Below are 14,761 nucleotides of genomic sequence, written 5' to 3'. Positions count from 1 at the left end.
GGACGAAGCATCAGTCTAATCAAAATCCAAGATTTAGTATCCTTAGTCAGTTTCACTGTATGGTATTTTAAATCTGGATATAAATAAGTGTGTTTATATCCAGTAATCGACATAATTGCTCTTTCAGTTTGATGAAATTCATATTGACCTGGAAAAACATGTCATTTTGAAGCCAAAGAGACAGTTGGAGCTCAAGTTTCTATGAAATTTGCTAAGAAATTATTCTCATTTGTCCCTCAGGTTGTCGACAAGTCCTGTATTAAATCCATTGTCAGGGACCCTTTGGCTTGAAGGTGAGTTATAAATACTTTTTCTCTGCTAATTAACATTATAACACATATGAGTGCTAAAGAAGAAAATTACTACAAGTAAAGTATCTCCTGCACACGGCTCAGGTTCATTTTTACTGCTGACACCCATAAAATGAAGTTAAAATCAACACATGCTTCCATGCATATAAAATAAGTAGACATGAAATGAATCCTTGTAGAATGTGACAACTAGCCTTAACAGTAAATTGTGCACAACAATCACAACTATATACGGAAAGTCCTTCATGTTTTGCATAACCCTTTTGCTGCTGCCAGCACAGCCTGAATGGGTCCGTTCTGATTTGCTGAGGAGAGGACCAATAGGAGGATGGGGGGATGGGAGGAAGGTTGGGCTGCTGCTGTTGTTAACTCGTGCCACTTCTGTTCTCAGGATTGGGGCTTAGGTAAACATGAAATCTGTAGTTATTCACAAAAGTGAGGTAGAGGGGATTTGCAGAAGCAAGTTTAGCTTTTCTGACTACCATGAAAAAAGGTTTCCTGGCTTACTGAGCTGCTTGTTGACTTAAGTCACTGTAGGACAGATGAAGCAATGTGTAATCAGATGGATGAGTCTGATTTGGCTTGGATGCTGAGTTAAATTTGTAGTAAAGGAACGGGCTGCTAAGGAACCATCAGTTTGGTGCACAGACAGCTGTGAGAGAAGAACCTTCTAGAAAGAAAAAGCTAATGCCAAAGAGCTCTGCAGTGTCCTCTAGTGTTTTCTCGGAAACGGTGCACCCAATACTGTGCAATGCGTAAAGATCAGGATCAGGAAAGGTTAATTAGCGGAAGACACTGTGCCATTAACTTTTACAGTAGGTGTTGTCTGTTCTCATTAATCCCTTCTGAATGCATGTTATCTCTTATCTCCACTCCACAGGCAAAGATGGAAGTTATTGTGACAGAAGAGAAGAAGAAGATTTTCCGCGCCAGGAAAACCATGAAGATCAGTGATCGACAACAGCTGGAGAACCTGCACGGCACTTTGCTCACTGTGGGTACAAGTTTGTCCAACCCATCTCCACCACCTCTGATGAATGGAACACATAAAGAGGACGGGCAAAAAGTGGGCGACAAAGAGCAAAACAACATCCTGGACTTGAACACTCCCCAAACTACACCACCCGTCTCTCCGACCGCTCTGAGCTCTCCCACACCGTCCCTGTCCCTAAATTTGTCACCTTCCCCTCCCTCTTCAAGTCCAAAAGGACTCGAAGAAATGACTGCTCCGAGATCACCAGAGGATCCTCTAAACTTTGAACTGAAAAAGGTAGAAGAGGATGAGAAGAAAGATGGTACACCATCATCATCAAGTGAACCTGTCACACCAGCTAGAACAGATTGTAAGGGACAACAGGAAAAAGGCACTGAGGTGATCCCAGCTGAGGAAAAGAAGAAGGTAAATGCATGGAAACCTGAACAAAACTGTCAGATACCTTTGTATTTATTTTAAAAAATGTTATGAGTTTATACTGTAGTTCATATTGAAAGTGGAGAGCCCGAAAAATGTTTAATTGGTTATCTTTTTTAATTTTCCTCAGGAGGACCACACTGCGGAAGAGGACCCAGTTGTAGATTTGGCAGTGGAGCCACTGAAAGGTTCGGTTACACCTGTGCCACCTGCAGTATCTGACTTCACAGAACCAATGGAAACAGATAGTGACACTGCAAAGGAAATGGAAACTGAGGCTTCCACAGCCAAAGTACCAGATGAAAAGCCTTCTTCTCCTAAATGTACCACTTCCGACTCTTCCTCTTCTTCTTCCTCTATACCCAATCCAGCTTCTTCTTGTACGGACCAAAAACAATCAGCGGAAATCAAAGATGATGACATAAAAGAAGTAGAGACTGACAAAGCGGATGTGAAGAAAGGCTCGACGTGTGAGGAAAAGATGGAGGTGGACTCTGTAAAAGTGGAGCCCAAAAAGGAAAAAACGAATGTGGGACAAGCCTCAAAGCCATCTCGACCATCGTCCACTCCACCATCTGATACAGGTATGAGATGGTGGATGTTGCTACGCAAAAAGCAATTATATACAACATGACATGTTAATAAGATAATGTAACACTGTACTCAAATCATGAATGATTTGGTAAGATTTCAAGTCAGAATGCAGAGTCCTTGCATACTTTACATTGGGATAATCAGCTTCCCCTGATCCTGAAGGGAAAGGTTTTTTTGTCACAGGAAATGTATCATTTGAATGTCATTTTACTGCAATAAATTTCCTGGATGATATTGCAGTTTGATACATGGAACTTTTTTGCAGTTCTTGGAGTTGGAGGAAGTGTGTGACTGCAGGAGTAGGAAAAGATTGCAGTTAGTACTCTATATTTGGTGTTGTTTTTACTTCAGGCTAGGGACTCATCCAGCACAAGAGGACCCTTTGTAAGTTTACAGGGATTCGTTTAGACTTCAGTTCATATGCTGATTGGTCAAACAAACAGAAGAAGAAGAAAAAGACACTAGGTGTAAACACTGGAAAAATGTTAATCATGTAAACAACGGCTCTTAATGCTAGCTTGTAAAAAAAGAAAACAGCGTCACAGACTAAGGAACCACTGGTAAAGTCCATATAAATATAGACTGAGCTTATATTAGGACATGCCTTTGACTCAATTGCTAACTAACCTCCGACCAGCTTTTACATAACTTTGGCATTCATACTGGCAGTGTCAATAGAAACAGAAAATAAAGCCTTCGGAGGTATGCAGTTCTTTTTGAGGGCCCCAGGCCACTGAAAGGGAGACCCAACAAATGTTCTTATTGAAAGTCACTGTTACTGGTTCTGTTTAAAGTTTAAATATTTTGGTGTTTGTCTTTGTTTGCTAAGCAGTGAAAGAGGAGAGGAGCTCAACCTCGGGACTGAAACGCACTTTATCGGAGGGCTCTGAAAAAGATGGGCAAACTGTAAAAATAGAGGGCAAAAGGCCCAAGATGGACCGTGAGGAGTTGGAGGCCCAACTGGAACTTAAAATTACTACAAAAGCTGGCAGTCATCATAAACTTGGGAAGGTTTGTATTCGACTATTCAGATATGCTTGTACTCTAATAGGTCTTAAACACTGGTTGCATAAATCCGGGTGAGGTTTTTTTTATGATTTAAAATATATTTCGGACTCACCCATCCTAGCCGTTCACAGATACAGCATAATTGATGCCGACTTCATTTTTTTCACAGTGCTATGCGGCCTTAATTATAATCATTTTGACTGATCTAGCTGAACTTGGATAAATAAAAGTTTCTCTTCACCCATTTTCTTAACATTTCATCCCTTTCACCTTATTCTTCTTCTCAGATTGTGCAGCAGTTAGTGGAGGAGCGATTGAAGGTGTTGGAGCTCACCATTTTCGACAAACATTTCCAAGAGCTTAAGGACAGAGTAGACAAAATTGACTGTGCCACTAAACACCAAGCTGCCATTAACACACTCCAAGTGAGTGCAGGTTGACCTTTTATGTGAAATTAAATTTGTTCTATAAGGAGAACATGTTGGGCATTGGAAGATGCTCTGCTTTCATTTGACAAGTATCTAAAGTCTACTTGGTGTTTCTCTTCAGGCCAAGATTGCCCGACTATCAAAAAAGTTTGGAGAGGCCAATCAGGTATCAGAGAATAAAAGGAAACAGGAGGTAAGATGTTTTTTTGTAACTTGTTAAAATGTTTCCATTTGGCATGCAGGTGATGTCCTGAAAAACGTTTAAACTTCTTATTTGTTTTCTACAGGCACTTGCTGCTGCTGCTGCTGCTGCTACTGCTGCCAAGACTGCAGCGGTTACGAATAACCCTCAAGCTCAGCGGTAAGTGTTCAGGACTCATTTTCAGTCTAGATCCCTGTAAGCTATGCTTTGTATGTTAAGTCATGTATTTGAGAAGCAAATCTCCATGGCTTTTTAAAGACATTTTAGTCCCTTCAGTGGAAGTTCACACCTTTGACAATCCACTTGTCAGTCTAATTTTGAGGTTTCAAAACTGACAGCATCAGTGTATTTAAACATGTAATCTTTGAATCATATAGCAGTTTGTGCACGATGATATTTTGTGTGAATATAATTTTGCTTTTGTATGAACGTGACAATACCGGACTAAAGCAAGTACTTACTACACACGAAACCGTTACACTGTGAATAGTTGACATTGTCCCGGGTTGCTAAGTGTAATCACTAGATTACAAACAAATGGACAGAATATCAATCCTTACGTCCTCTAAATCCATACTTTTTTGGAAACAAGAATCTATGTCCCTTGTTCGGTTTGTCAGGACCATCTTTTTGAAAGTCTTAATTTCGCTCCAAATATTTCTAAAGACTTGTTTGGAATAAACAAACACATGCCCCAGTGTGTGTTTTGCACCTGCAAAGTAACCCCACATGGGTCCAGGTCCTGAGTCTTGTGACGTTCTACAATATGAAGCCTGAGCGTTTCTTCAGGCAGTGCAGAGTGTAGTTAAAACTGCACCTCTCCTCCCAACAGCGTGCTCCGTCGACAGACAATAGAGCCGCAGCCTGAGGTGCCCAGAGAGGGATTGGTGCCCTCTGTTGATAAGACTCCGGCACTGTCTGTCAAGATGGAGGGAGAAGACGAGGAAATGGAGGAGGAAGAGGAAGCAGATATGTCCCGCCATGTTGCCATGGCGAGAAAGCTGGCAGAGTACAATGAAGGGAAATGCAGAGCAGACATTAAACTCCGTACGATTCCCTCGCACTTGGAAAACGTGCTCTACCACAACTGCAAGAGAAGCTCAGGGAACCCCAGACCTGACCGCTACGCCTCGTACATTTTCCGCTACTTAGTGCCATACGATGTCTACTGTGACTGGGTTGCAAAGGTCAACTACGTTGGATTATTGGGCAAAGAGGCCCTGCCCATAAACTTGAGGAGGGCGATGAGGATGTACATTGAGCGTCGATTTCCTGTGCTGTCTTGTGAGAAGTGGAGAGAAATTCGAGACGTTATCAATGAAATACTGCGAGTAAAGAGAAGGCCGGAGTTTTTTCGAGAGTACGAGGAAAGAACTGGCATGTCGTTTTGACGCTTAAACACTACAGGAACTGAAGCATACTGGGACAATTGTCATTATTCGTGGTAGAACATACATAAACATTTTGTCTAAATATCACCCTCCAGTCACTTAGATCTTTGTAGGTGTTCTTAAAAATGATCATGTTGAAAAGGATATTAATCTCTGCTGACAGACTTTGTGAAGTTGGCGCCATGCTTGAAGAGAGCGAACTGCAGTTAAATACCGATGAATGATTTTGTGAAAACTTGGACACACGCTTTAAGTTTGACTTGCGGTCCTACCACAAAGATGACTGTGTTACATGGAATAAAACTAAATGTCAGCACCTTACCTCATTCAGTCTTCATCCTGTAAAGGACATAAGCAACTTCAAGTGTCAACAACTCTAAGTATCAGCAATCTTTCTAAACAGGCCAGTCTGGACTTCCATGGAGGTAAAGCAGACATCCACAACTGTTTCTTCATCCAGCACAGCAGGTGAGTAACAAAGATCTTTTTTTGTCTTTTTTTATGGTAAATGTTGTGCGCGTTTTGTTTGTTTGTTCTTCGACAGAATTAATTGCTTCTTGTGGGAGTTTTGAATCTTAAACTTTTTTCTTCATGTGGGTTTGCATGTTGTTCATTCTTTGTGTGTTCTTGAAGCCTGACCGGTATTGGGTATTTGGGGCCTATTCCAGGTTTTAGGTAGTACAAATTCAGGTATTGGTGTATCGGCTAAATAGTAAATGAAAATGGGATCCATTGCAAGCTGTGACAGATAAAGCTAGGATTTGACACAACAATGCAGTCATTTCAAAACAGTTTAGAGTGATCTTCAAATAATAGCCAAAGTATACTATATCCCCAATGCATACTTACACAGTTAAACAAGTGGCACATTAGACTTGCATCTTTATCTATTTACTTTCTAGCAACAGAAAGTTGCTTTTGTCTGCTTCCTTATTTATGAGCGGTTTCCACAGCAGAGAGCTCTGCATGTTTGATTTGGCAGATTTCTTTACGGCAGATCTGCTTCCTGCTAGTTTACTTCACAAACCTAGCTGTTGTTTTATTGTGAAGACATGGCTCAACTCTGCACCATAGTTTGCTCAGTTCTGATGCATACTCTGCTGCATGTGCTGCAAATAGTGGTGAGACTTTTGTAAACAGCGGAGTCAAACCCTCTTTTTTGTTCTTTATTTTTTGTTTTTTTTCTTCAGGAAAGTGTTATAGTTGTTATAGTTCTGTATTTTCTAATTCTTCGTTTTTAATTTTATTTCATTTGAACCTTTTGTTTAAAATTCTGTTTAGTTAGTTTCCAGAAGGAATTTTCTTGTTTCTGTTTAGTGGTCATTGTTTAAAATGTTTAGTTTTGTTTTAGTATTTATTCGTTTCACACTTAGTTTTGATCTTTATAGTTATTCATGTATGGAGGGCATATGTCCGAGACAAGATTTAAGAAAATCAGTACAGCAGTTAGAATAAAAACACTGAACTTTCTGAAAATTGATACATTTTTTACCAAACATTATAAATACTAAACTTTCTCCTACACTCTTTTTTAAAAAAATTAGTTTTCACAATTTTTTTGAAAAGTCTTGTTTTAATTTTATTTTAATTACCAGAATTGTTTTCATCACATCTAGTTTTCACAATACACCAAAACATTCAGAAAAAAGAAAACAGTCAACTTATTAGCAAGTGTTTACAATGTAGCCAATTACATATAAGAAAAAATATTGCCTAGTTTTAATTGTCAGCAATGTTAATTGAGTTGGTTACACAAACACCGTGAAAGTGAGCGTATCAAACCTCTGACTGCTCTTTAATGTTTATTCCTGTTAAGAAGCCATGTTTGTAATTTGAAGTTTATTGACCATGACAGAATTACAGAAGATGGGTCATCTTACCTTTCAAGTTTTCCAGGAGCAGTGTGGAAAAGTGTCATTGAATTTTTCTGCATGTTGTATTTTTGCATAGATGTCTCAAAATCTTTTGTCCACATCATGCTGGGATGGGTTTTTAACTGCCATCACCTTTATTAGCAATTAACAAATGATTGACAGTCTTTTGAGCAAAAGTGTACCCTGTGCCCTGTGCAGATATTTTCAAGTCTCTTCTAACAAGTCTTTTTTTTTTTTTTTTTTTTTTTCCCCCCCAGTAGTTCCAGTTCCTACCGCAACCCCTGCCGCAGCTTCAGCCCCTGCTGCAGCTTCGGCTCCAACTCCAACTCCCACCTCCACTTCAACTGCCATGGTTCAGCAGACCCCTATCCTGCAGCTGATCACATCCAACTCTAACCCCGCCTCCACCTTGGCCACTGGCAGTACCACCCAGAGTCAAACGGGCACCCTCCTCCTGAAGACTGCCCCTGGGAGTAGCATGATGGCTCCAGGCCAGCCGCTTCTCATCCAGTTGCCTTTATCAGTGAACGGCCAGGCAGGGACACTGGTCAACATCCCCGTCTCCTCTTTGTCTGCAGCCAGCTCACTGAACAAGTCCAAAACCACTGCTTCTACCGCCACGTTTATACTCAAGCCTGCACCTGCGACGACCACAGCCACAGCCTCGGCACCAGCCATGGCCACTGTCCCAGCCCTCCATGGCTCCAGTGCCCAGATGTCCTCTGGCCAGATCTCTCTTGCTCGTGCTGTGTATCAAGGGGGTGCAGGGGCAATAACTACACCCCATGCTGGGGTATCTGTGACCACGGCCCGGACACCAGCTCAGTCTGTCTCTGTAGTCGGGGCCATGTCTTCAGTCTCTTCACCTACAGCATCTGGGCCGGCTGCAACTGGATCCACTGCTCCAGGACCTCCACAAGGGATGTCTCTGACATCAAAGACAGGTGAGGATGACTGAAGCGCACGGAGCTGCTGCTGACATTTCATTTTCATTAACTTGGTACTAAACTTAGATTTTGTATTTCTCAGACAACCAAGTTACAGGAACCGCTGCATCTAAAGCAGCTGCACCAGCGACACGACCCAAAGGCCAATCCGTAATTGACCTCACCGAAGACGATGATGATGTCCAAGGTTAGAAGAGTTGGCGAACTTCTTTTTGTTTTGTGTTTTTACTTCCCCTAATATATGTTATTAAGGCTAATTATGTTATGTTTTATGGTTTTCAGTGACTGGAGTGAAGAATGCTACTGTTACAACTCCCTCACCAAGCCCACGCACTAACCCAGTCATCAGCATCCACAACAGTAAGAGCACCAAATTACACTAAACAAATAATTTTATGACTCTGGCAAATTACAAAGTATCTAGTAATTTAGGCAGATGCCTATGCATATGTATCCTGTGCTTTAATTCTAAATTATACATACACTCTAAGTTTCTTGTTTTGTGTGCTTTTATCTTCAGATACAGGAGCAAGAGCATCCCCTCTAAGCAATCAGAACAGTTCTGGCAATCCTCAGTTGACAGTACATCACCGCCCCCCAGTGGTGAGCTTTTAGAACTGCATTCCAAATATTTCTCACACATGCACTTCCCTACTTTTTTGTTCTGTAACTTCCATGTTTAAGTCTTGGTGAATTGTTATTTGCACATGATTTGCTGATGCTTGGTTTCTAAAGCTATTAATAGATTTTTTTTTTCTGTAAAAACTACAGCTGTTAGCTTTTTTGGGAGTTTTCAAAGCACAAATGATCCTTTTGCCACAACTAAAAAAGAAGAACAAGCTGTGACACCAGATTTCTTTTTTTTTGCAGGATGCTACATTAAAATCCCGCAGTGTAACCACTACACCGACTCGAGGCTCCAGCATGGCGCTTCCACCACTCCCTCCTGCACCCGCACCGTCACGCTTACCCCCAGAGGCTGAACGGACCTCACCTCCTCAACAACCTCAGCTAAAGCTGGTGCAGAGTCAGACTGGTATAGTGCTCTCCTGGTGTGTTGGAGAAGTTGATCGGACCTGCGCAGCTGTAGAAAGCTATCACCTTTATGCCTTTCATCAAGACAACTCTAACAGCAATGCATCTCAGCAGCACTGGAAGAAAATTGGGGAGGTGAAGGCCCTTCCACTGCCTATGGCCTGTACGCTGACCCAGTTCCAGTCTGGCTCCACGTATCACTTTGCTGTTCGAGCCAAAGATGTATATGGGCGCTTTGGCTCTTTCTGCGAACCTCAGTGCACAAATGTCATCAGTTCCAGCTCTAGTTGAACTGTTACGGAAAAGACATAGTGTTTTGCCTTTGATAGTTTATGACTTCTTTCAGCTGTTTTGTGTTAGGAACTGAAACATTGTGCGCTGGACACAAACAAACACCTGTAAATGTCTTTCCATATAACAACTGGGCAACAAACTGACTTGGAGAGTTCAAGTGGCAAACCGTTGGTTTTGTCTGACTCATCATATGTAATGTGTTTTTTGTGACTTAAGCTGTTGTGTATATAAGTTTAAAAAGTTCGCCCCTCCTGCCAGATCAGGTATTTGTGTTGTTCGCTCCTGCTCTTCAGACCCAGATGTTTTTCTTTTCCTCTTTTACTTGACAGGACTTTTTTTTTCCATGTAAACTAAATTGCACAGAAATGTATAAATGTGTGGTAGAAACGGAATGATAACTTTTGTAAGTTTTGTCTGGCAACCAGACTTTCACAAGCATAATAAAGAGGTTTTATTAAAGTCGGCGACAGATTAAATATTCTGTATTTAATGCTATAGAACTCTGCAGTTTAGTCACCTAGGCCTAGAGAGCCTGGGTGACTCCTTTGTAGTTATCCTTTGCAGTTCCCAAAGGATTGGCAAGTTGTTCCTGGAGGTTTCTGGGTGATGCTAGGTGAAATCTGTCTCCAAGAGTGCTGCATCCACAACGTTCTTGTGATTGCCCGATTTGTGCAGACAAGTCGTCACCCTCTATGCAAACCACTGTCACACTGGCGACTGCCAGCAACTACTCACCAGCTGGTTGGGGGATACATACTTTTCCTAAACAACCTGGGGTTGCCAGTGGGTCACTGACTGATCCCTAGGCCTGTGTGAATGAGGCTTCAGCAATCAATCTCAAAGCAACTGTCAACACCAGCTCCCAACTGGTCAGGGGTTCAGGAAACGTGAATATATATTTATTTTTAACCTCATTACCAGTGGTTGCCGGATGATTACCGAGTGGTCATTAAGCCTGTGTGGCTCGGACCATACAGAAACCACAAAGCAGAAAATCAATGCCTAATAAAGACATGGACTTTGGTAACAGGATACAGAAAATATAGTTATGTGGGGACCAAAATCAAAAAGGTTATGTTATCGTGTCTGAATGTGCCCGATAAACCTTGGCAGATGGCAGTCCTGTGACTCAGTGGATTCCTTATACTGGTGTACTGGTGTTCTTCAAATGCCAGAACAAGATCAGAACAACTATTTGGATAAATCCTTGTGAAGGCATCAAGAGGATTATTGAAATGCTTTAAACAGCTGTAACCACTCCATTATTTTGGCACAAGGCTGGCTGGCTGGTTTGAAGATGGGTCCCTGAAGCCATCCACAAGTCCATTTATTTTAAACAACTGGGCTGGAGCCCTCTCTAAGATGAACAGAGCGACAGATAATGTCAAGTCTTACAGATAATTTGGAGATGCTAGTTAACCTTAAGAAAGCGGTCTCTGGACTGCAAGTGGGAACTCAATGAACCACATAGAGAACATACAGAGTTGCACCGGCTGACCATAATGTTCAAGCGGAGAACCTTGTTTCTGTGAGGCGACAGTGCTAACCACTGCTTAAATGTGCTACCTATCCTTCTCTAGTGGGACTAGCTGCACAGCCCCATTAAAATCAAGGCAGAAATTGGTTCTCAGACTGAGTTCTTGGGCCATGACCTATGGAAGCTGGTCAAAAGAAGAATACACTTGGACAAAAGCAGGCTTTCCTGTGGTACCTTGGGGGAAACTTGCACAGCAAACCACAGATGTGATTTTAGTCTTAGCGGAAAGAGGAACTGAAACAAACCCTTCTGGTAAAAAAATTGCCAAGCTGGCAGATGATCTGGTTTGGAATCTTAACAACAAGACAGTCCCATGTCTCCAGGAAACCGGCAATGCAAAGTCTGGAAGAAAGGCAAGCAGAAACTAGCTCGGACTGAGACAAACTGTGTACACTGGCTGGAATTTGGCCATGAGCTCTGACTAACGTTGGCATGTCTCAGATGAAGAAATATAAACAGACTAGGTGGAAGAGGTGCAGTCTAACAGAGGTATTTGGGATGGGCAGAAAAGCAGGAGCTGTCTCTTGCTTTGATTTTACTCCATTGTGGACAAACTCAAATGGCTAGAGACCTGATGGCTGAGTAGGCTTCCTGTTATACTTTTTTGATGTTCACTGGGCAGTCCGTCACCTCGAGTGCATGCCTATTTCGGTGCACTGTATTCTAAGTTTTCTATAGACAAGTCTACGTTATCACAAAAACCAGTCAGACATCCAGAAGGATACTTGTGCTCACTGACATAGAAATTTGCCAGTGAGTGTACCCTAGCAGATATGGTAAATGGACTGGTTCTTATAAAAATGCTTTTCTACTCCGAGCACTCAAAGCACTACATACTAAAATCCTCATTCATCCATTCATGCAAGCACTGTTTTCTACATAATATTCACACTCCAATGAATGCATCAGGGTTCAGTAGTTGGCATGCAGACTTGAGCAGCCAGGGATCAAACCACCAACCTTCTGATTAGTGTCCTGCTAATCTACTAAAAAGTCCTGGCTTCAGGGATGGTATATGGCAGTGCACTTCCCTGGTAAGATTAGATGAAAATGCTGACAGGGCATGGGGCACTGCTCTGATGAAGGACGGAGGAACTCAGTCCAGAAATATTCCAGTACAGTCCAGTACAATAGACTAAGCTCACTGCAATATGGTAAAATCAACTATGGTAAATCAAGACAGATAAGCTAAGTGGTCCTCTGGAAGTGATTGGCAGAGGGAGAGACCGGTTCACCAGATTAGGCTGTGACAAGACATGCCTAGATCCAAGAGTGCTGCATCAATATAAGCCTTGGAAGATGACACCTGAAAGTTTTAAATCACTGTGTCAAAGTCTTTTGCACCATTGCATTTCTGACTTATTCATGGACCTCAAATTTGCACAGTGAGCAAAATAGACTTGTGTGTCAAGTCTTCATGTTGAGGATCATCACTGGTGATAAGCTGTACCTCCAGGTACAGTCAAGAGACAGACAGTCCTCACTGGATGAGTGGAATTTTGAGGGTATTGCATCAAGAGATGAAACTAGACCCTGAAAATATCTCTAGATTGTAACATAATGAAAGGTCCGAGAGAGAAAATCTGGGACAAAAGATCTGAACTGTGGCACTTTCCCATTGTACAGTTGTGCACATTCATCACAGAACCACCTTCCTCGCTCAGATTCAGGTTTGAGGCCCACTGTTTTGATGGATATGATACAATGTGCACTGCAAAAGTGAACATGCAGTTGGTCAGTATGGAACATCCATAGAAAAAAAATGGAAGTAGCAAGGTTGCTGGAAGTGGCGCAGCACTGCTCAAGAAAAGTACCTTGAAGGGAACAGTGAGAAAATTGAAATTGGAATTTTGTGGAGTCTTCTCGATGGTCTGTACGAGCCAGTGTTGGAACTTTGAGCTGTACAGGCTATAACATCACATTCACTGGCTTTACCTAGGATGGGTACCAGCCTTCATGGAAACATTTAATTAGGTCCAACCTTAGTGATGACTTTGGTTCTTCCAGGTCATACAGAGGCTTGATTGAATGTCCACGCTTACAGACTTTGACTCAGGAGCTTTTTACGGTTGCTGCATTGGTTCTACCACTCACAAACAATCATGTCACTACAGCCCATCACCATTTGAGAACTGAGGGCATGAGAATTTGCTGAAATATTCTTCTACAAATGATAGGTGTCGCCACCCAGACAAGAAGCGTACAGGTATAATTGGCCTTTGAGTCCTCTCAGTCCATGAAGGCTGAGGGTTGAATGAGTTTTTCTGCAAACTTTGCCTAAAGTCATTGCCCACATGTTATGCCATACAGGGATGAGTGGATGTCTTAGAAAATTACCATGTAAACAAATCACATAGAAAGAGACTACAGATGACTGTAGCATGCTCTTCATTACATTTAGAGTTTGTTTACCTTTTTTCTTTGTTTTGACAAAAACAAGTACATTGATGTTTGACATTTATTTATCTATCATGTAAGCAAGGCAAGGGTTCAAATGGAACCATTAAATTCTTTCACCATAAAGAAAGTAAACAATCTTAACTTCCAATCCAACTGCAAGTATCAAGAAACTATTGGGGTTGTCAAGATTCATATCATTCTGAGCCCTTATTAATTCACACTCAAATACTACTGAGGCAGTATCATTTGCTGCCTTAAAAGATTTAGTGCTTAGGCCTTAAGTCAGATCCTGGGTTGAAGTTAAGGTTTTGCCATGAGAGCTAGAAAAATAAAAACAGCAAGATGGCAAGCAGCAATGTGTCATGGTTGGAAGGCAACAATAACTCAAATATCCACTTGTTACAAGCAAAGTATACAAAAGAGCGTATCTGAACACAACATTTGTCGAGGCTTGAAGCAGATGGGCCTACAGCAGCAGAAGACCAGACCTGGTGCCATACCTGTTAGCTAAGAACAGGAAACCGAGGCTAAAATTTACGTGGGCTCATCAAAATTATGTGAGGGGTCTGCAGAGATGTTTTCTGTCCTTCTGGAGGGAAAACCCACAGCGATGATCCTGTCTGCAGACCTGATTGTCTGTTGCCTGTTGTCTGGCCCTGTCCTGCTTCGTGGCTGAGCCGAACCAGAGAGCGATAGATCTGCACAGGACTGTCTGGATGAAGGCAGTGAAGAAGATAGCCAGCAGCCCCTATGACAGGGTTAAGTTTCTGACTTGCCGCAAGAAGTACAACTTCTGCTGGGCCTTCTTCCAGACAAATTCTATATGTGAGGACCACTTTAGATCGCGTGAAGTGGTAGATCGTAGGAATCTGAAGTGATCCACAGTAACTACTGTATTGTTGAGGATGGCAAAAGGTGGGAAGGTTTGTTCGGTTCTTCAAAAGTCCACCGTCATCTCCACAGTTTTTAGCAGGTTTCAGCTTCAGGTGGTTCTAACTGCACCAGTGGACCAGTTTATCTGCTTCCCTAACTATACATGGATTTATCCTCATTTTGGAAGTGGTTAGCATCTTCCCTGATGTGGACTTCTGGGAACCACGACTGAAGAAAGCACAGGAATTCTTCAAAAAAGTGTGCCTTCCTGAACTTCTTCGAAAATGTTTCTCTATGTGTAGTGCAGCTCTGAATATCTCCTAATTTTTTCTTTCTGGAGTCTAGTTTTATGCCTGATGTTCCTAGACATGTTCACAATTTGCTTTCACTACTTTTGTACTAATAAAGTACCACTTTACAAAATTTAAATAAAGAAACAAAAGAATTTTTTTCCGA

The 14,761-nt window shown here is 41.8% G+C and overlaps 1 protein-coding gene across 7 annotated transcripts in view; it reads left to right on the top strand.

The window, feature by feature from the left end:
• The window catches only part of atf7ip (activating transcription factor 7 interacting protein), a 31,115-nt gene extending 21,156 nt beyond the window's left edge, over positions 1 to 9,959 (top strand). For 2 of the 7 annotated variants that reach the window (XM_019359861.2, XM_013272957.3), the window contains exons 2-14: positions 241 to 293; positions 1,192 to 1,710; positions 1,853 to 2,306; positions 3,146 to 3,327; positions 3,612 to 3,749; positions 3,874 to 3,945; positions 4,040 to 4,113; positions 5,749 to 5,813; positions 7,477 to 8,163; positions 8,249 to 8,353; positions 8,449 to 8,526; positions 8,687 to 8,769; positions 9,037 to 9,959. In XM_019359861.2, the coding sequence (XP_019215406.1) occupies positions 1,198 to 1,710; positions 1,853 to 2,306; positions 3,146 to 3,327; positions 3,612 to 3,749; positions 3,874 to 3,945; positions 4,040 to 4,113; positions 5,749 to 5,813; positions 7,477 to 8,163; positions 8,249 to 8,353; positions 8,449 to 8,526; positions 8,687 to 8,769; positions 9,037 to 9,492 (2,907 nt within the window). In that variant the 5' untranslated portion in view covers positions 241 to 293; positions 1,192 to 1,197 and the 3' untranslated portion in view covers positions 9,493 to 9,959. The other 5 variants (XM_019359862.2, XM_005469896.4, XM_005469895.4 and 2 more) reach the window with 5 other exon arrangements.
• Positions 9,960 to 14,761: the final 4,802 nt, after the last annotated feature.

Source organism: Oreochromis niloticus, linkage group LG6 (genome assembly GCF_001858045.2).
Source record: "Oreochromis niloticus isolate F11D_XX linkage group LG6, O_niloticus_UMD_NMBU, whole genome shotgun sequence".
Taxonomy (NCBI): domain Eukaryota; kingdom Metazoa; phylum Chordata; class Actinopteri; order Cichliformes; family Cichlidae; genus Oreochromis; species Oreochromis niloticus.
The sequence above is the reverse complement of the archived record's forward strand: the minus strand, read 5'-3'. Positions and strand labels throughout refer to the sequence as shown.